General features: G+C 32.3%; 2 protein-coding genes across 2 annotated transcripts; one reads left to right on the forward strand and one right to left on the reverse strand.

Moving 5' to 3' along the window:
* Positions 1-1,719: 1,719 nt before the first annotated feature.
* LOC125053994 (histone deacetylase 3) lies at positions 1,720-7,070 on the reverse strand. Its single transcript, XM_047655639.1, has 8 exons — positions 6,566-7,070; positions 6,215-6,403; positions 5,752-6,026; positions 5,330-5,517; positions 3,931-4,071; positions 3,259-3,368; positions 2,304-2,434; positions 1,720-1,913 (listed from the first exon to the last, which is right to left on the reverse strand). The coding sequence occupies exons 1-8, from the start codon at positions 6,804-6,806 to the stop codon at positions 1,884-1,886; spliced, it is 1,305 nt and encodes a 434-aa protein (XP_047511595.1). The 5' UTR covers positions 6,807-7,070; the 3' UTR covers positions 1,720-1,883.
* Positions 7,071-7,877: 807 nt separating this feature from the next.
* LOC125053991 (PHD finger protein 12) lies at positions 7,878-19,430 on the forward strand. Its single transcript, XM_047655635.1, has 15 exons — positions 7,878-8,104; positions 8,203-8,384; positions 8,996-9,142; positions 9,241-9,437; positions 10,060-10,208; positions 10,733-10,807; positions 11,819-11,946; positions 13,035-13,147; positions 13,460-13,632; positions 14,219-14,443; positions 14,714-14,894; positions 15,720-15,825; positions 15,932-16,076; positions 17,936-18,090; positions 18,348-19,430. Exons 1-15 carry the CDS (start codon positions 8,057-8,059, stop codon positions 18,553-18,555), a joined length of 2,232 nt encoding a protein of 743 aa, XP_047511591.1. The 5' UTR covers positions 7,878-8,056; the 3' UTR covers positions 18,556-19,430.
* Positions 19,431-22,846: the final 3,416 nt, after the last annotated feature.

Consider the following 22,846-nt stretch of genomic DNA (forward strand, 5'->3'; position numbering starts at 1 on the left):
AACCTTATCTTAATACAATATAAAAATATATATAAGGATATTGTTAAAAATTGTATGCGATTTCTCACTGATCAGAGGGCTTAGTCAAGATAGAAAACTAAATTTGTATGAAAATGACAGTTTATGTCAACAAATTTTCATATAAATTTAGTTATTGACTTTCTACATACACTACTGTTAGGGTATCTTGACTAAACCCACTGTATGTTTCACCCCAATAAACAAGAAAAAAGTTCAATATCATACTTTTGCACAAATAAATATATTAAAAAATATTAGATTCATTCACATATCCTACAAATTCTTTCAAATGAGGATGATAAGAGAATAATAGAATTTTTTTAAAGCATTTCATTGAAATATAATTACACCCCATTTTACAATTAACATAATTCCAGATATAAATATGACAGATACATATTTCTATCTTCTATATAGGATGAAGTTGTATATTAAAAGCCATCACAAGGTTGCTGGTTTAAGAACTCTTTGAAATGTATACAAATGTTTGTGTTTTTTAACTTTTCATTTATTAAAAAATCCTTAATTGACTTCACTGTGTGTTAGTGGCAACAGATGTGTGCAAACGTTAAATAATATTAAACTAGCATCACTTACCAACTATCATAATTCTTCTAGGATATCACATTACTATGTCTAGTTTATGTTTCCGCCACACCATTTTTAACTTACAAAGATAAAAGTATAAGCATCAAAAGTTGTATCATATTTTAAACAGTATATTGCCTGTATAGAAAAAATTCTATTATTAGTACAATCTAGTATATACAATAATTTTTCATCCTTAAGTATATGCAAGTATTAAAACTACAAACATTAATTCTTAAACTAGCTTATAATTATTTTATAGAGAATCATCCTTTTCAGTGTTTAGTTATCAGTTTGTTTTATAAAATTTATTGCCAACATAGGAATGAATCAAGACAAACTGTTACAGACAACAATTTGATTTAAAATTCTCATTGATTTCAATACATTTTAAATCAAGATAGCTTAATATAAAATGCATCAATATGGATAAGTACTAGTAAAGCTTACAAATACTATAATTAATATTTCCCCATACATTTAGTCCAAATTTTAAACTATTAAACTTAGTCAGTCAATCAAACCATTTGACAGTACTCAAGACAACATTAGTCATACTCAGAGTCTATGATTAACAATCAATTAAGCTATTTATATTTAATTATATTCACAAGCTTAAAAATGTCTTTCACTGCTATGATTTTATAAGTTTTCATTCACAACAAGTTGAATCACTCTTTTAATATATAATTAAAATATTCACCTACCATAGCAGATAATTTAATGGACGACTTTAATTCGATGTTGAAAAAACACTACACTTAATATTGAGTTTTATTATCATGCGTGTATGTTAACGTAAAATTGTAAACACCGTTAGATTGTAATCTATCTCGCGAGATTATAAACTGTCGAAAGATTGTGAACCTCAGCGTACTGCTTACAATTTAACGTATTATTATTCGGTAGATTATACTACACTAACTTAGTTATCATTCAAACTTCTTTGGTCAATTACAGAATTATTTTACTTCCCAACAATTTCATATAACTACCGAATAATAATAGGTTAATTTGTAAGCAGTTCGTTGAGGTTCACAATCTTTCGACAGTTTACAATCTCGCGAGATAGTTTACAATCTAACGATTTTTACAATTTTACGGTGACATGTACATAACACTTTAGTTTACCACATAAGTCATTTTAGTTCATCACTTTCACCACTTTTAGGCTCACTTGAACTGTCACTGTCAGTAGTCTGGCCGAGTAGAAGCCAGTACTTTTTTAATTTGCCGTGTCAAGTGGGTGTGGCCGGGCTGGCCGAAGGTGATCGCTAGGACTCCTTGCTCTCTGGTACTGATTCCTGAAATTAAAATAAAGACAATTTATTTTAACACCTTTATTAGAAATATGAAAATACGCTTTTACATATTTAAAACACTTTACCTTAAAAATTAATCACCTTGCCCAAATATAAAACAAACTATTTTTGAGAAACTTGAAAATTATGGGCCTATATTATATATAAACATTATTAATATGCGGTAAAGAGATATAATATACATATTTAAATTGACATTTGTATGAAAGTCAAATCGGATTTAGTAAAAAAAATGTTTTAAATACAAAAAGTAATTTATAATCATTGGTTACATTCGGTCAGAATTTTTTTTTTTTCGATTTTAACTAACATAACTGCGTACATAAGTTAATATAAGAGTAAATGTGTTTAAAAAAAAGGATGGACCTTTACCTTGTCATTGTCTTTCTCATCATCATAAAACTCGTTCTTAGGCTCCACCATTTTATCTGCTTCCTCTTGACTGATACGGATTTCCGGATCTGGTTCCTCTTTTATCCTCTCTTCTTCGGGAAAGAAGTCACCTGATAAATTATTATAATTATTAGATAATAAACAAAACATAAGCTATTTGATTTATTGACCTCTTAGCAAGATTATTTAATTAATTTTAATAATTATTATGTTGACACAAACCTAAATTAAAAACAAAAATTAGGCTATTAAATTTTTGCATGATAGAATCAAAGTATATGAGTATTGACAAAACTATACAAAAATAGTAATTTTTATAGAATATTGATTAGTCTTAACATCAACTATGTATTTAATGTTGATGCCTTTTTTCAATGGAACTCCTTGGTAACATAACAATAGATTAAAACTATTGAAAATACAGGGTAAGCCTGCTGAGACTGAGTGACTCGACAAGTCAACAGACATAATTTATTCATATCAGTAGCAATATACACTTTTAATTTTAATGAAAACATTTCAAACTCAAACTTTCCTTATTCAAGTGGGTAAAGAAGTACACTTTTGAATCGTCAAGTTAAATTAATTGTAAATTTACATTTACTACCAGTTCACAAGTCAAGGGCGTAGAGCGGGTAAGAAGAACTGGCAAGAAACTTTCCGCCACTCTTTTTAATCGCCAAGTATTTTCATACAAATTGTTTGTTTACTATTGTATCTAGGTATAGTACAGAGGGCTTAGTCAAGATGCCTCAACAGTTGTGTATGTAGAAAGTCGAAGACTAAATTTGTCAACATAAACTATCATTTTAAGGCAAGATTTGATTTGATGAATTTACTTTTTATCAAAATAAATTTACATTTATTGCCAGTTCTTAAATCAAAGCTAAAGAGCGAACAATAAGAACTGTCAATAGTGTGAAAGTCATAATACCTGGTATATGTGACATCTGTACGGCAGGTGAATGCTGACACATCTTCAGATTGTCATATACATATTTGCTTATTGCATCCAAATACTGCTTACTGTTAGCATTTGTTGTCCTATAAATTAAATTTTCATAAATAAACATTAAGTACCATTTAAAAAATACAACCGTAATTAATAATTTTGAGAAGGTGAATCATATTAGTCAATTATAAATTATATAGCAAAATAAAACAAGGGATTCAATATAATTATACAGTACTAGATTTTTTTTTTACTACATAATACATAATATATTTCAAGAGTATGTCTGAGATATAAAAAAGAACATTTGGTATTTTAAAATAAACCAAACAAAATTACATTGTCGAATTTAACCTCCTTTAAGTTTTTATTCTTTTGAAGTTGGTTAAAAGTACATAGACGAGGTGTTCATTAACTCAGAAATTATATTCAAGTAACATGCACGAAACAAAATGATATTTTTAGTCATATTTCACATATATATTTTATATTATTAAACTATATATCCAAACCATTACTGAAAAAGTATTAAATTGATCAACATATAATCACAATTACATAAAAATTGTAGATTATTTCGGTTGACTGATTAATAATTAAATGAATGTATTTTTCTATTTTCTTTCTTCAATTATGAGGAAAATGTTTGCTTACCCAGATACTTCAGGATGCAACTGGAAATCTGGTGCAAAAAACTCAAGATACTCGGTGTATGGAAGCTCATTTGAAATATCTTCGTCAATTAGAAGTGAGGTCTCATATGTCCAACAACGCGCCACGTTACGGAGGGTATAACTGAAATAGTATTCAATTTTTAACTATTTAATTGATTAAATTTAAAGTTAAAAGATTCTTTGAAACTTTATATAGTCCATTATTCCTTCTTCGCCATGGTCCAGACATTTATCTGACTATTTAGGGTGATGCCTTTTCAAGTTAAAAATAATTAAAATATATATAATAATACAGTCAAAACCGTTTATAACGACATTGAAGGGACCGTATAGTTGCCGACGTTATATCCGATAGTCGTTATAAGCAATGTCATATACACAAGTACAGTACATATGTATGTACATAGTTATATTATCATAATTATCTATCTAGAATAGGTAGGTATGGGTTATAATATGGTATGTTAATATTATAATATGTAAAGGAGTCGAAAATGAAACAAAAATATTTATTACGAAATAATTAGGTACAAAAGTAATCAGTCATTTTGGTACTTTTTTTTTTAGCCCAGTCTCAAATATTTTTTGCATTTTATCCATATGACATGAGATTTTTATTCAATAGAAAACACTTTTCTCTTTTTTTGCGACATGATAACACATAAATGCACAATTGCACAGTCTAAACTAAACATGTGTAAAGTATGCAAGGTCAAATGGCCGGGAAGAGGTTCGGATGAGGCAGGAGAAAGTGCGTAGGTAATAATATGCCTAATATTCATTCAATGCTTATAAATAAGATTTAAAATCGTTTGTATTTTTTTGTTTTGCTGAGAAAAGCGGTTGGTCGTTATAGCCGATGAATATCGATAAAATTTCGTCGTTGTAAGCGATATGTCGCTGTATCCGATGTTGTTATAAGCGGTTTGTTTACTGAATAGTTTACTAGGGATTCGGACGGGACCATACAATCTGGTTGTAATAACCGATAGGTCGTTGTAAACGATGTCGTCATAAACAGTTTTGACTGTATCTTTATCTTATTTTAAATACGAGATAACGCTTCACTGCTTATATAATTATGTACATTAAGCTTATTTCAAAGCATTGAGCATTGTCAAATCAAACTTTATAAAAATGCTTGAACAATTCTTAAAACTAGATTTTAGTTGAATATTCTAGAATATAGATCTTAGTTATGGAGGCAGGGAAGTCAGGAAGTCTAATAGATGGTCCAAGAACTGACATCAAAACTTTACTATATAAGTAATAGTCAGAATGTTTGCCTAGGACCATCACACCACACGTCAAGTTCAATCATAAAGGAAAACTATTAAGAAATTTATTTAAGTTAAATAAATAGTCACAAAGGTACCTACCCTCCTCCTCCTACAACAAGTGTGGGGAGATTCAGATTCTTGACAAATTGCACACATTCCCCGTGACCTCGAGTTGAAAGTGAGAAACATCCAAGTCGATCCCCAGCTAAGGAATCAGCACCACATTGAAGTACAATTGCGGTTGGCCGATAGAACTCCATCACACTAGATATAACTGGCTTAAAAACCTGAAATATTTTATTAATTAATCAGTTCTACCAAATGCATACATATATATTACGCATAAGGTATACACCACAAGTAACATGACATATACCCCATATGTCATGTTAGTTTTTATCAATAAACAAATTATATGTTTGTAAATAATATGCTGCAATATAATTACAATAACTTAGTAAAATGAAATTTTATTTATCTTTTTGTATTATTAAATATATAATGCAAGTATTGTGTCTAACCTGGACATAGCTGTGATCATCAATTCCTTCTTTCAGCGGCACATTAACTGAGAAATACCTTCCACTTTCAGCTCCAGTTTCATACATATCTCCAGTTCCCGGAAAGAAATAATTTCCATACTTATGGAAGCTCACTGTCATTACTCTATCGGTTAAATAGAATGCTTCTTGAACACCATCACCATGGTGAACATCAATGTCTATGTATAGCACTCTTGGGTGAAATTTAAGTAATTCTAATATAGCTATCACTATATCATTTACATAGCAAAAACCTGTAAGAAAATATTTGTGTTTGATTAACCAAGTACATAATATATGGTAAGTTATGCTCACATAATTAAATAAGACCTGCTACTGTTAAATTGTATGCTGATAGATCAGTGCAAAGTATATTATGTGAACTTTACTTCGGATTTACATGAACTAAATAAAATAGATGAATAGCAGAATAACAACATACCTGAAGGTTCAAACTTTTTTGCATGATGTAATCCACCAGACCAATTTATAGCAATGTCACAAGCATTATTGTTAAGTTTCATTGCCCCTTCAAGGGAGGCTCCTGTATACATAGAGCAGAAGTCGAATAAACCCTCAAACACAGGACAATCATCACCTACATTGTAGTGAAGCAAATCTTTTGAATAACCTGTAAATAGAGTTTTAATTACAAAAAATTGCTGGTAATTGCAGGATATGGTATGGGTGCTAGTTGTAGCTATTGTTGGACTAGATACATCAGGATTTGATGAAAGTAGTAAAGCTTTAAAAAACTATTCTTTAATACAACTATGTACTCATAAAATCTTACTCTGAATATTTTGTGGAGTTACATTCTGCAGAAATTCAATATAATCCTCGCTGTGGAAACGGCACATGTCGTGTGCACTTGCTCTGTATGGTCTATAAATCTGCATTTTCTTGTGCAGTCCATAATTGAGCACCAAACTATGCGTTACGGATAGCCTATGTGGTTTCATCGGATGTCCAGGGCCATAATGAAAATTTCCTACGTCTGGGTTATAAAAATAAGCTACTCTGTGTTGAGTCATTGTGAAAATACAAACACGTATTCTTTTAAAACTAAAATAATGCCTAGTGCAATCGCAATAACAATCAAGCGTTTAGTGAGTTGAATATCACCTAACATGCTTATTTTAAAGTAAGAAACATTTTTAACCACTTGCTTCTATTCTTAAGCAGTAATACTTTAAACTTAATATTAATATTATTACACTTTATAAAACTTTAATTTTACGATATTATCATTTATCAAGGCAATATCCAAATTACACAGACTAGTGAACGTGAAGTGTGAATAGCATTTTACACAGCCCCACTAATACATCGCTTAGAATTAGAATGTCAAGGATTTCATAGCCAACTGATTTTCGCGGTTTCCCCCGCTTTACTTTTCTTATTATTTTGTCGCAGAATTATTTCCAACAGGAGATATCTCCTTAAAAAAATAAAATGTCTCCTTCATTAAATGTCTTTCTTTTAATTCAAATGTAATTTTAATTGAAAATTAAATACCGTATTTACTCGTATAAGGATTAATATCATATTAGCATAACAAGAAGTGTTGGCCTAGTGGCTTGATTGTGCAACTCTAATCAATGAGATCGAATCCCGGCTGTGCAATAATGGACTTTTCTAATTATGTGCGCACAAACCACTTACGGTGAAGGAAAACATCATGAGTTAAACCAAAACCGGTGTTACACCCAAAATTCGATGGCGCGTTTCAGGTACAAAAGGCTGATCACCTACTTGTCTATTTAAAAAAAAATATCTCGAAAAACATACAGAAATCTAGGGTTGTAGTGACACGGTTTTTTTTAAATATGTTTGTCTTTATCCAATCAACATGATATCCAACTCAAAAAGAATTTATTTGAACAACACTGTAGTTACTGCTCGTTCAAACCAAACCAAGCAAGCACTTCGCAAATGTTCACTTTTAACAACTCTGTTGTAACTTTGAGCCTTGAGCCTACCGTCAAATTGTCATAAGTCACAAATGACAATAACGGTTTTCTTTAGACTTGAGTTTTGACTTCTAACTTGACTTTATTTTTTACTTTTCGGCTTGGTGTGGTAAACTGAAAATAATTAGATAGAAATTAATGTAATTATTTCATTATATGATTAGTCTGCTTATAAATATTAAACAAAAATTAAAGGCCATACATATATTGCGTTATCATTTAAAATTATTTTGGCTTAAAATCACCTCAAGAAACGTTTTAATTATCGGATTTCTATCCAACTTTAGATTTTTAAAGACTTTTTCAGCAAAATGACTAACGTGGGATATGATTTAGATACGTCTGGTGGACTTATGCCGGTTAGTTTTGAGGTTTTTGCAGTTGCCAAAGAGATCGTAACCAAACTTTAACAGACATCAGCCCTAGTTCAACTTAGTGATACCTTTATACATTTCAGCTCATTCGGGCGCTTATAAAGCCACCAGACGAAGAAGTGAATGTTCAAAAGCCTAAGAAATCGCACCCATATTATAAGCGTCCTGGAAAAGGTCACAACCACGATTCTTGTGACGCTTGTGGAGAGGGAGGAGACCTTATATGCTGTGATCGCTGTCCAGCTAGTTTCCATCTTGGTTGCTAGTATGTATTATAATAAATAGAATATCTAGTTCAACTAACAGTCTACAGACTGTTACAGTAATATATTGGTAGTAATAGTAATTTAACAACCTCATTACTAACCACTAGATAGCATGTTCAACTGCAGATCTTGAGATTCAGGTTTATAAACGAAGATGGGGTTGCAAAATTAAAATCTAATAGTGATGGCTCAGGCTTTAGGTTGGAATGTTGACATTGTGAATTCTTTGAATAAACATGTAAAGATGTTGATCTTCTTGTTTACTCCTGTAGGTGTGTGTGTGTACATCCATCTCATTTTGGTTGAGAGATCATTCTCATTTGAGTTGAGAGATATGGAAATAGTGAATACCTTGTATTGTATAGTTCATACCATATTTTGCTGATATTATATTTTATTATGCTCAAGGATTTTAATATTACAACCATTTTGAGAATGTTTTTTACACTTTATTGCACATACAATAATTAAAACAATAATAATAATAAACTGAAAAAATATTAAATACTGCAATGGGCAGCCTTATAGCTACTAAGAGCTAGCTATTAACCTAAACTTGATATATCCAACTAAAAACAGAAGAAATGTACTGAATATAAAATGATTCTAGTGACCCACCATTGGATGAGACTGACATTCCATCAGGCTCATGGCTGTGTAAGCAGTGCACCGCAAATGATGAAAAGCCTGGCAGCACCCGGTCAAGCAGGCCACAATCCCCTGTTGATGTTAAGAATGAATCGGAGAAAAAAACTAGGTGAATTTATAATGTGTATAACATTTGGTTCACTGTTTTTTATTTCAAAGTTATGGTTCAAGAAGAATCATCGCTTTATCAATTATGTTTTTTTCTAGGAATCTACGTAATAACCGCACTAACTCAAAAAAGAGTAAAGATGAGAGAGAAGAGGTTGAAGAAGAAAATAAAGAACCAGAAAAAGAGCTCACTCCAATGGAGATATTAGTCAAAGCTGCTCGTGTTATGAACCCACGTCAGTTTGATTTACCTCCAGAAATGAAGCAGCCATTTCCATTCCCTGGAACTGATAAGGGTATGTTGCAATTAATATTGTTTGAGTAATATAATTCATTATCATAAAAACAAAGCAATTTTTTGTGTAACAACAATAATACAGCTAGACTATCATCCTTTGTTTAAAAGTTATAAATGTAAAATATCCTGGATATCTACACTTTATTTACACTTTAAAAGTTATCTGTCTATAAAGAAAAGTTGAAACACAACATTTCATCACAGCTTAAGATGACATTCCATATTTTTAAGTTCCTAAAATTTGGTCTGCAGTCTAGATGTTAAAATAAAACATGAGTTAAAATTTTAAATATCTTTCTTATCTTAATAACTATATGTAATATGTATTTTTGCCTACCTTATCTCATTTAATACATTTTATTTCTTTTCCTGTGTTGCCTAGAAGAGATCGCTCGAAAGCGATAAGGCCGCCAGTTGCCCTCCTTTACATTTAATTATGTTAAATTTTTATATTGTAATGCAACAAAGTGTAAATAAATATCTGATTTTAGCCTTATTACACATTTGTTTAACTTAGACTACTATTTGACAATTGACATTTAAATGTTCTGTAAATTTAAAAAGCTTTATAGACTTCTATAAACCAAAGATATTGTTTTATAACAAATGCTTTTTTTCAGAGGGTAGCAAGAATGGCAATGCATCACTAATGACAGTAGATTCCTCTGGTTGTGTCCCTCTTCCCGCCAAGACTTGTTATGTGTGCCAGTGGACTTGCAAGCTTGCACCATTGCTACAGTGTGATTATTGCCCTGCGTTATTTCATTTGGTAAGCATAATATATCTTTTATTCTTTTTAATCAACATAAAAAAGAAATTCTCAGTTAGCTTGTGGTTTTTGGTATGCTTAATATAAATTTCTCAAAAACAAAAGTTTAAAAATATTTTATCATTTATATTTCTCGTTAATGAGCAGTGTTGGTCTAGGGGCTTACGCGTGCGACTCTCATCCCTGAGGTCGTTGGTTCGATCTCCGGCTGTGCACCCATGGAAAGTCCGTTTCTATGTGCGGCATTTTTATATTTTCTCGAACGGTGAAGGAAACCGACATGTCTTAGAGCCAAAAAGTCGACGGCGTGTGTCAAGCACTGGAGGCTGATCACCTACTTGCCTATTAGGTTTAAAATGATCATGAAACAAATTCAGAAATCTGAGGCCAAGACCTAAAGAGGTTGTAGCGCCAGTGATTTATATTATATTCTGATTTAGCTATATGCACAGTTTAGGAATGGATATATGTATATGTATTCTGTATAACTATGTAATAACTTGTATTGGTTGTGTTTTACTCAGGATTGCCTGGACCCACCTTTGACTGCGTTGCCAACTGGCCGATGGATGTGCCCTAATCATGTGGAAAACTTTATTGTAAGTAATTCATTTAAATATAAAACATGTTTTAAGTTGAAGGGTTTTAAAAAGGAAGGTAGATACAATATTAATATTAAAATTAAAATCGCGTGAATATAAAAATAAAATAATATACTATATAAAAATTATTTTATAAAATGAAATAATTTTTACATACTATTATTATACAATTTACGTCGATATATATATATAGGTACTTTACACTAGTATTATAAGTTTTATTTGGTTTTTTGAGAGAGATTTTTAAGAACCCTAAAACTACTATTTTTTTAATTATGTACAAAATTCACCAAAAGGTATTAAATAAAAATATAGGAAATATTTAATTTTGATTGGTCGACGATAACAAGCGATGTTCTTCCAGGCAACTAAGAAATTACTTAGTTGCCTGAAGCGGAAATGCAAGTGCGAAGTATTTAATTTAAATAAATTATTTTTGATAAATTTATTGGTAAACCGATTTTTAAGGCAGTTTTGCCGCACACCACCACAAAGAGCGTACCAGTTCTCGTTGGCGAGCCTTCTGGCAATGTGAGTGTCTATGGTATCACTGAACATAGGATGATGATGATAACATTTACTACTAACAAAACACACACACAGACACACACAAAATAACAATTATCAAACAAAAAATTAAAAAAGAATGAGAGGTTTTTCTTTTTAAGAAGGTAAAAAGAGTGTCGGAGAGTTTATTGCCAGTTCTTCTCTTCCGTTCTACGCCCTTGATTTAAGAACTGTGCTGAGTTGAGTAAAGCATTTAATATATATATTTCTTTTTTTGACGTTCATAAGTGTACATTGTGTTACCTATATGAATAAATGATTTTTTACTTTTGTACGTTTTAAGTATAATTGGTCCTGGCTCAGCATTATGCTGTGAAGCAGAGGTGTTCCACAGCGCTGGTCATTCTGCCATAGACAACAACAGCTAGTTTGGGCCTCAGTCGCAAAAAAAGAAAAATAATATAATAATACTTATATATTTGTGAATATTATTTTTTCCAGGATTGGAAGCTGGTATCCTCAATATCGGCAGTTGAACGAGCGGCTCTTTGGGACAGATTCGGAGCCCCCGTAGACCAGCACGCCGTGAAAGTGGACTTTATACGACGTGCGAGACTCCAGAGACACCGGTACGATATTTATAATGGGCTATTTGACCAGATCATTATCATATTAATATTTGAGCAGTGTTGGCCTAGTGGATTCGTGCGACTCGATTTCAGAAATAGATATGTTAACAACAAAATATAAACGATTTTAAAACAAATGGTGGCTCACCAGTATAATACTCGAAAGATAAACCACTCCCTATATGGAAATTGTATTCGTTTTTACAACAAACTCCCAAGCGAAATTAGAGAATTATCACTAAATAAATTCAAAGCCCTCGTTAAACGTAAATTAATCAATATAGATTTTTATAAATTTGCAAATACTTAAATGATCCTAATCCTTGGGATTGATTTGCTCCAGTTCAAACAATTTGTATAACTCAAAACTTGGCGATTAAAAAGAGTGGCGGAGAGTTTCTTGCCAGTTCTTCTTGCCCGCTCTACGCCCTTTGCGAATTGGTAGTAAATGTAAATTTAGAATCAATTTAACATCTTTTCTGTTGACTTTTCTGTTCATGTGTACTTGGTTACCTATATGAATAAAGTTTATTTGAGTTTATTATTAATAACTTATAAATAGATTACAGTATTGTATATCAACACAAAAACTAACAAATACACAGCGCACGCTTATAACAACTCTTAGCTTCACTCTTAAATACATGCGCACACGCACTCATTCACATATACTTTATGTCTTATAAGACTTGTAACACTAAGGGTCTGTTTCACAATGAACGAATAAGTTCTACATAAGTTCCAAGTTAACTATTTATTACTTATTGGTAGGATAAACACTATTGTTGCGTTTCACGACTGTCAGATAGCGCTATTCGTCACATTAAGTCCATCATAAGTTATGAGTCCGAATGTCAAATAGCACAATTTATCATCCAAATAATTTATGTGTTGCTATTTGGTACTTTATCCGTACATTGTGAAACAGACCCTAAACCTACTTTTTCTCAAAAAGCTGTTTTAAACATGTACAATGTAACTAACTAATTTTGTCACAACCCATTGTCATGAATAGAGTTTTTGTTATCATTATTTACTTCATTTATAACCGTCGGTTAGTATGAGCTTCACCTAGTAAATGTGTTTAGCGTGCCCATGGGCGTCCGCGGTCGCGTAGTCGTCCCCCGCTGCGTACGCGCTCACTACAGACGCCCCCCGCCCTTGTTGCCTTCGCGGAGGGAGCATGTGCGATGTCGCAAAGGTATGATTAATTACAATTAAATAATCAAAGACTGGAAAAGGAGTCATTATAATCAATAAAGTTCAGTTTACATTTGAAAAATTAAATAAATAAATATTTATTATTATTCTCTTACATTTAAGTGTAACATAAATTATATTATTATTCGTATTTTGTTTTTAAATTATGTCCAACGCCGTAGCATCTTTCATGGGCAACTTCATTCTGTTAATTTTGTGTCACGGTGCGCGCGCATCGTAAAATTTCACTCTCATCAATTTTTCATAACGCGCCTAAAGAAGTATAACTTCAAAAATTATTTAATTATTTCAGTGCTTAAAAATCGGATGCCCTCGGAATCGGAATCCGAAGAAGACGAACCAAATACAAAACATAAGATTTGTCTCAACAACGATTGCTCTCCCGAGGATTGTGAAAAGCCTAAACTGAGTGGAGTCACTGATAAAGATGCTGTGGACGATCTGAAGGCTATTGAGGGTGATGAGGTAATATTTTCATCATAAAAAGAAATACACAATAACTACCTTTGTTTTTTTTTGAATTCTATTATTTTTCGAAAAATGATCTACTATATGCAACTTTACAGATAAAGTTTAACAAAAGGCTTTTATTATCATAGACATGAATACAAATATTTCATTTTACCTTATTACTACTAAGATAATTACAGAATTTCATTAATTGTAATAGAATTAATACTATAATTTTTATCGTTATTGAAGTGAAACTTCTTTATCGGGGTTGGAAAAAAATTTAGTGCAACATTTTTTCGTTACGCGTCACATTTTTCCGTTACGCGCCATCTTTTTCTTGTCCCTACCACGGTTGATCCGAAGAGATACGAAGCTATTAGTAACAAAAATATATAACAACGATAACAATGATAGTAATACTAATAATTCTATTACAATTAATGAAATTCTGTAATAATCTAAGTACTACATAGTAGGGACAAGAAAAAGATGGCGCGTAACCGAAAAACGTGACGATTTGCTACAAAATTTCTCCCATACGTCGATAAAGAAGTTTCATTTCAATAATCTTACTAAAATATAATTTAAAATATTTCAGACGGCAAAATCTGAAGACAAATCCTCCGATTCCGATATTGATCCGGAGTATTTACTGCGTGTGAAACGTCGCAAGCCCAGGGATTCGAGTCCCAGCAAAAAACGGGAAAAACTTAAACTGCGAGCTGGAACAGATGTCGAGGAGCTCTTGGCGGCCGTTCAGAAGCATTTGGATAAGTTAGACGAGCGATTGGTTAGAGTTTTGGCTTGGCAACGATTGCAAGAGGTGGGTTTATTATATACGTAATGTATGCATGTTAATAATTTGAAAATCGATCCAGTCGTTCTTGAAAAAACATACAAATATTTTTTTTTTATTAATATAGAATTGCTAATTCTTGCCCAAGACTCTAAAAATGCTGCTAAATACTAATATAAAACTAGAATATTAATTTATACATATATGTACCTATTGATTAAGTCAAATAAAATATCAATTCCACCAAGAGTTGTTTTTGTAAGTACCCTCTAATTAATGTACTACCCTCCGTTTCAGGTGGCTTTAGGCGAAAGAGCCGCCGGTAGATGGCGCTCTTCAACAGATGAACTCAGTACGAAGGCTGCGGCGGCCATTAAACACGTGGAAAGGTCACAACTCGCTAAACACGGGTTGAGGTGTACCACATTACCCTCGGAATTGCTGGCCTCGGCTGACAGGGAGAGGATCGCTTCGATAGGTGCATTTACAGCTTTTTTTTTTTCATAAAGACAATTCACACCAATTGACCAAGTCCCATGCTAAGCTGGTGAAGCTTGTGTTATGGGTACAAGGCAACGGATATACATACATATTATAGATAGATAGACATATAAATACATATTTAAACACCCAAGACCTAAGCACAACACCAAATGCTCATCACATCGATGTTTGTCTCAGCCGGGGATCAAACCCATGGATTCGCAGTCAGGGGTACTAACCACTAGACCAATGAGTCGTCAAACAAAAAGCTTTTACCAAAAATATAATAATAATAATTATGTCTCATTTATTGTTTGAAACATTCATCCATATTTACACAAGATTCACACACTTAAAATTTGGCAATAAACTGGCCACCAACTTCTTTAATATTGTTAACCCAAATTTAATTTATTTGCAATATTTATTTTGCTGTACATGGTTAAAACATTATAGTGAAATTTATATTTTCAATTTCAAAAATTTAATCGTAGGTATCGTACACTTTGGTCCTTCGAGCCGGACTACTTTTAACAAAGTGTTTCTTCGATAAAATAACACAAGAAATATGAAAACACTTTGTTTTATTTATTTGTATGTGTTAGAAGATGTATTTGGGAACGCAACAAATTTTTAGGTCCTAATTTTATCACGAAAGGTCTTTTTATTGCACCCTCGTACGTTAGTTACTTAATTATTGTATAATTATAGTTTCATTATTGATATATATATATATATATATATTTATAATTGTTAGACCAAAGCGTGTTCTGCAGCAAATTATTAAATTTCTAATGACTGCTTGATTATCATATTTCAGTTTGGGGATCGCCGCCCGCCCTGACCTCCGCCCAGACCAAGAATAACGCGTTGGAGGCCGCTCTTAAAAGGATGCTGGCCTGCGTCACCAGGCTGTTCCATACTGAGTAAGCTTTTAAATGTTTTTAGGCCAAAAATAACTTTAATTCTAAATATATATTATTGTAATACATTTTGCAAAGTTGTGTGTTAAAGAAGTGATTTAAATTCCAGCAAAGCGGGTGACGTCACCTTGGGCGCCTCTATCCCGATGCGTCTGTCATCCCTCTCCATCGGGAGCGACGGTTCCTGTGGGCTTCAGCTGGAGACCAACTGTAGACACGTGTCTGGGAAACATGCTGTCATATTTCGGGATGAGGTACTGAACTATCAAATGTGTCTGTGGGAAAAGAGATTTTTTTCTCTTCTTTTTGTAAACCTTTTTGTATGTGTTATGTATTCCATAATTGGCTTAGTTTAGTATAATTGCTTTTTGTTATACAGTAGAACCGCGTTAAGTCGAACCTCGATAAGTCAAAAACCTCCAAATCTCGAAAAAATGTTTTGTTCCCTTCCCTTAAAACACCAAAACCTCCATTACTTGAAATCTTGACCCTCTGTTAATCGAAATAATCACCGAGTCCCTCCAAGCCATTTTGGTACATATTTTCACTCTATAACTCGAAAAATTAAATTTGACCTCTGTATCTCGAACATAGTAGGCTAAGATCCGACCGCGTGATTTATACGTTCATATGTTTGATTAATAAAATATAATTTTTATCGATATTTATAACTAAACCAATGCAGATCCGCAAAGGTGGCCATCCAAATTTGGCCGCAATTAATTTTAATTAAAATGTAATTAATTATTTATTTTTGAACAATTACGTTCACTTGTAATTGTTAAAAAATATATTTCATTAGAAAGAAATATACCTGAGATACCGAGAAAGTTCAAGGTGCCATCCCTCACTTGGCCGCAACCTAATGTCAGCCAGGTGTAAACAGGTATAATTTCGTTAAATATATACGTTCATAATGTATTATCATGTTATACATACCAAATTGAAGATTAATTCTTTCCCTACATGATGAGATATAGGTGCCTATGCAAAAATGCCCGCAAATAGTGACTGCCAACGATTAAAGATAAATAAAAGCGAGAGAAACTTAAGATAAACACCCCATGTCGAATAAAGATAGAGCATCCCAGCTGCTTGTCGTTTTTATGCTACTGCGCATGCGTCCATAGATAAGGTGCTCGTGTTTGCTTGCTTTGTGTCAGGTGTTCAAAATTTATAAGAATAAACCTCAAACTCTTTATGTCGAATCAAAATCAGCCTAAGTCGAAATCCTCCATAAGTTGAAAACTCTATAACTCGAATTTTTTGGCGTCTCCCTTGATGTTCGACTTATAGAGGTTCTACTGTATATAATTTAAAATAGGGATGCACGGATACGCCTTTGTGACGATACGATACCAATACTCTTATAGAAATATCGTCGATATCGATACTAACAAATAAAATTAAGAGTAATAGTTAAATTAAAATAAAATAAATAACTTAATAATTAAAATTAACATTGATAAGATTTTTGGAATTCTGTATTTAATTTAATTTGGTATTAAAAAAAGTGATTAGCGAAATGAAATACGCGGGAACAAAGCGGGTGAGAGGGGCACAGATAGTCCGTGCCTCGTTTGCAACGCCGCAGATCAAACACTTTGCGCGTTTACATCACTTTTTTAAATCGCAAAATTTGAAAAGTATCGATATATCGGCGATACTTTAGGTTTGCCGATATATAGATACTTTTCAAACATCGGATGCAGCCCTAATTTAAAATTAGGATTACGTAATAAATAAATAAAGTAAATTTAAGTAAAACCCACTAATGTAGCTTACTCTTGCAAATATTTGTTTAACTAGATTACTGTTGATATATAAAGACGCTTAAACTTTAAACTATGAACTTTTTTGGACTGAAATGAAAATAACAAATTTTTAATTGTAATGCAGTGATGTCAATCAATCCAAAAACAGATTTTTGATTGACTTATAAACGTTACTTAGTTGATATATTGTTTAAAACGTTTGCTGGTGTATGATTAGACTGCACTCTTAATGTAACGATCACTTAAAAAATGAGGGTAGGCTTTTTTGAATCTACCCTCTTAACTTGCAATAATTAATTAACCAGAATTTAGCTAAGAATATTGAATTTCCTCTTCAGGTGTCGGGCCACTTTGAGCTGATCAACTATTCGGAATGGGGTTCCGTAGTGAACGGAGTGATGTACTCGTGTGCCACGCCCCTCTACTCCGCTGCAGAGGATACTCGTCCGGAGCAATTGAAACACCTCGCTGACAACAAACGGACCGAGAAAAGGTTCTATTCCTATTTTCTTTGTTAATTATTATTTTTGTTACTTTATAAATAAATATATAAGCAGTCTGTTTCGGCTTTACACGGATATTTTTTTTATATTTTGGAAATTTCTAATAAAATAATTTTTAGAATTGGTTCAGTAGTTTTTGGGTTTGTTATAAACAATTAGTATAAAAGTATCGCTTATTATGCATACTTGATTTTTAAACGAATATATAAAAATGCTTCCGTACTTCTAAATACGTTCAAAATTTCAGATTAAAAGCTGCTCTAACTGAACCTACCCACGGAGAGCAAACGTGCGCTTGCCCCATCCGCCCCCCGGACGGCCGTGGGGCGTGGGAGGGATCCGCGTTGGTGCCCCACGGGGCCCTACTTCAGTTCGGCTGCCAGCAGTACGTGTTCAGCATCGCGGAGCCCAGACCCTTTCCTTACGAACAGCCGATTGAAGAACCAGCTTTGTAAAAAAAATACGGATTCAAATTTTAACACCTTTGAGTGTAACCTTCTTAGGTCTGGGCCTCAAATTGTATCTATGTCATTATTGGTCAATCTAATAGTCAAGTAGGTGATCAGCCTTCTGTGCCTGACTGACTGTCATGTCAGAACAGATTTTTATTCTCTTACAAATGTTACTTAGTTAACATATTGTTTAAAACAGTTACTAGTGTATGATTAGATAAAGATGACTTGGAAAATGAGGGTAGGCTTATCTTAATCTACCGTCCTCCTCATGTTTTCCTTCACCGTTCGAGCAAATGTTAAATGCGCACATAGAAAGAAATTCCATTGGTGCACAGCCGGAGATCGAACTTACGACCTATGTTGGCTTGTTAAATTTTTACGGTAATTATATTAGCTGATTATATAATATGAATGTATAGCGATTTCGCGTTTATGTGTTAAGTAAGCGTATACACATGCGTGTAGCTTAATTTAGTTCATGTTTTAATAAACAAAAAATGTATTAATATGTAAGTTCCCTTTGAATAAGAGAAATTATTTTTAACTTCGATTTAAGGGGCTGTTGAAAATTGATGTCATTTTGAGGGTAGTTACGGCGAAGTAAGACATATATTTGTACCCCAATTGTCGGTTTAAGGTATGTTTCCACGCGATGTTTTGTTTCATTCGACCGAGTGTTAATTGCGCACAAAAGTCCATTGGTTCAAACGCACGACCTCAGGGTCGAGAGGCGCACGCGCAGGTCAACACAGCTCTCACGCATCGTGGTTAAGTTGCTCGTAGGTTTTTCGTTTGTGATTGTTTAATATTTAATTAAACATCATAGGATCTGTTTGTATTTAGGTTAATATTTTCAATAAAAGTGATAAGAATTAGTGTTTTATTTCATTCTAAGTCAAGATTTTCTCGCAATTCCAATAAAATATTTCAATTTATTTACCAATACCCATATACATACTGTTACATATAGACTAGTGCCGATAATTTTTGAAACCAAAAAAAATTACAGTAGGATGAAACCCATTAGAAAAGCAGGGGAATATGATCAAAATGAAAGGAAAAATAAATTACGGTCGATCTGAGGTCGGGAAGGGGAGGGGGGGGGGGAGTTTTAAGGGTAAAAAACGGTTTATCTCGATTTCCGGCAAAACTAAAAGTCCTATCGAAGAAAACTAAATGGCAAAGTTGTAGGTCATAAAAAGATCTACAACTTTTGAATTCACACATTTTTCACATAACCTCAAAATTTATGTGAAAAATTCAAAAAACCAACTTTTTGGTTTTTTATTTCTATCTTTTACAAAAATTTATTTTTTTAAACGAAATTTGGTGAAAACTTACCTTATTATGTCCCAAATATACTGTAATTTATTTGATTAAAAATATTTATTTTTGAAGTTATACTTCTTTAGGCGCGTTATGAAAAATTTATGAGAGTGAAATTTTACGATGCGCGCGCACCGTGACACAAAATTCAGTATGGGCGCCGAGCGTGCGCGAGCGAGATGGGAATAAGACAATCTACTTGTAGTACCTTTTAAACAAATAAAGCAGTTTTAATTATTTTTTCAAAGAAATTTAGCAATGCTTTTTCACAAAGACCTATTTATACTTAGTTAAAAGGTTATGAAACATACCTAGTTATTTAATTGAATTAATAATATAATATAATAATTATTATTATTAATATTAATTAATAATTGAATAATATATTAAATATTGTTAAATTATTAACGCTTAATATTGATTATTAATAATTTAATATTAAGAAAATAAAGAAAGCCAAAGAAGTATAACTTCTTACGCGCGTACATAAGTACACGCACCATTTTTTTTCACCTTATTTTGAATTAATATCGAAAAAACACCCTAATTTTCAATCCAAAATTCTGACGTCAAAATTTCAGCTTTTTTCAAAAAGTTGATATGCTTTCAGTGCGTTGAAATCTCTACTTTCCTATGGTAAAAAAATATACATATATTACCATAGTAAATCTTCTCGGAAAATGCAAAGAATCGTATGCAGTAACGCCCAGACCCGTCATCCCCTTCCCTACTTCTCTATGAATCTTCTTTAAATTATAATTAGATGCCTATTTATTACTATTTTAAGATAACTTATATATACCTGAGTGACCTAAAAAAAATTTTTAGCCTTTAGATGGGCTAAAATTTTCGTATTTCATAGAGAAGTAGGGAAGGGGATGACGGGTCTGGGCGTTACTGCATACGATTTTTTGCATTTTCTGAGAAGATTTACTATGGTAATATATATATATTTTTGTACCATAGGAAAGTAGAGATTTCAACGCACTGAAAGCACATCAACTTTTTAAAAAAAGCTGAAATTTTGACGTCAGAATTTTCGATTGAAAATTAGGGTGTTTTTTCGATATTAATTCAAAATAAGGTGAAAAAATAAATATTTTTAATCAAATAAATTACAGTATATTTGGGACATAATAAGGTAAGTTTTCACCAAATTTCGTTTAAAAAAATTAATTTTTGTAAAAGATAGAAATAAAAAACCAAAAAGTTGGTTTTTTGAATTTTTCACCTAAATTTTGAGGTTATGTGAAAAATCTGCTAATACAAAAGTTGTAGATCTTTTTATTGCCTACAACTTTGCCATTTAACTTTCTTCGATAGGACTTTTGCTTTTGCCGGAAATCGAGATAAACCGTTTTTTAACCTTAAAACTCCCCCCCCTTCCCCTTCCCGACCTCAGATCGACCGTAATTTATTTTTCCTTTCATTTTGATCATATTCCCCTCCTTTTCTAATGGGTTTCATCCTACTGTAATTTTTTTCACTTTTTATTTATTTTAAAGGCTATCTGCACTGGTCTAATAATGAACAATAGTTTCAAAAATATATAAACGATTTTAAAACAAATGGTGACTTTCACCAGTATAATACGGGAAATAGAACTAATCTGAATGTACGACCAATCAGACTCCAAAAGATAAACCACTCCTTATATGGAAATTGTATTAGTTTTTACAACAAACTCCCAAGCGAGAGAATTATCAGTAAATAAATTCAAAGCCCTCGTTAAACGGAAATTAATCAATAAAGCTTTTTATAAATTTGACGAATACTTAAATGATCCTAAACCTTGGGATTGATTTGCTCCAGTTCAAACAATTTGTATGACAATACTTGGCGATTAAAAAGAGTGGCGGAAAGTTTCTTGCCAGTTCTTAATATCCGCTCTACGCCCTTGACTTGCTAACTGGTAGTTAATGTAAATTTACAATTAATTTAACTTCATTCTGACAATTCATAATTGTACTTGTTTACCTACATGAATAAATATTTTGAGTTTGAGTTTAGAAAGCTGTTTTAACATTTGCGAACTTGCAGCAGCCGCTATTCTATGATTGGCAACCTCGCCTCCCGCGTAGGGCGGCTTTTATAAGCGGCATCTCGCGGTGGTTCAATATTTCAAATTATTAGGTTATCTTAATTTGATACAGCATGTGACGGCCAACGTCAAAACTTTTAACTACCATGATTTACAGCTTTTCCATAGCAACGTTTTGGCTACTTGAGTTGGAAGCACCAAAAACAATAAAACCCAAAGTGACCCAAAGTGTACTGCAAAATGCAAAACAGATAGTGCCACAAAATTCTTGAGAATTGTAGGATAGTCATTAGTTTTAGAATGGAATATCGCTGTTGGTTTTGGCGAGCGGAATGGGCTGGCTAGATGGTTTGGGGTTATCAACCTCAAAAGGAAAAACCTAATCATTGTAATCTTTGTCAAATAAACCCTTAGATTTTTGAAGTTATACTTCTTTTGGCGCGCTAGGGAAAAATGAGAGTTAAGTTTTTACGATGGGCACACCGTCACAAAAAACCGACACACTGAAGTTAGCTATAGTCAACATTTTATTTTGTGATATTTAAATAAACTTTATTAAACTAGATAATTCGTTATAGTAAAACTCAATTTATTAAATACCTTTTTTCTATTGTTAGTGTCGTTTTTTCTAAAATTTTTGAATAGATTGTTATGCCATAGAAGTATAACCTCTAACGCGTTAGTACACACACGTTTTTTTAAATTCTAAAATTTTCGATTTAAAATTACTACACACCCTACAAAGTGAAACATTTAAATACATGTTTAGACTGCTTTTCGGCTAACATATGTAAATATAATTTAGCATTTTTTTTCTATTGAATTTAAAATAATTTAGCTAAATTTTCCTTAAAAACATTTATGCTTGTCATAAAAATATTATAACCTTTAAGGCTATCAAAAATATTATAAATAAAAACAATA

This window comes from Pieris napi, chromosome 11 (assembly GCF_905475465.1).
Source record: "Pieris napi chromosome 11, ilPieNapi1.2, whole genome shotgun sequence".
NCBI classification, from domain to species: domain Eukaryota; kingdom Metazoa; phylum Arthropoda; class Insecta; order Lepidoptera; family Pieridae; genus Pieris; species Pieris napi.

Bases quoted from the DNA above. Each gene is read 5' to 3' on its own strand.
- LOC125053991 (XM_047655635.1), top strand. From the start codon at position 8,057: ATGACTAACGTGGGATATGATTTAGATACGTCTGGTGGACTTATGCCG. The intron at 14,444-14,713 runs GTGGGTTTATTA...CCTCCGTTTCAG, and splicing joins CTTGGCAACGATTGCAAGAG to GTGGCTTTAGGCGAAAGAGC. The intron at 18,091-18,347 runs GTTCTATTCCTA...TCAAAATTTCAG, and splicing joins AACAAACGGACCGAGAAAAG to ATTAAAAGCTGCTCTAACTG.
- LOC125053994 (XM_047655639.1), bottom strand. From the start codon at position 6,806: ATGACTCAACACAGAGTAGCTTATTTTTATAACCCAGACGTAGGAAAT. The intron at 6,404-6,565 runs GTAAGATTTTAT...CTCTATTTACAG, and splicing joins AACTCCACAAAATATTCAGA to GTTATTCAAAAGATTTGCTT. The intron at 4,072-5,329 runs GTAGGTACCTTT...ATACTATTTCAG, and splicing joins CTTGTTGTAGGAGGAGGAGG to TTATACCCTCCGTAACGTGG.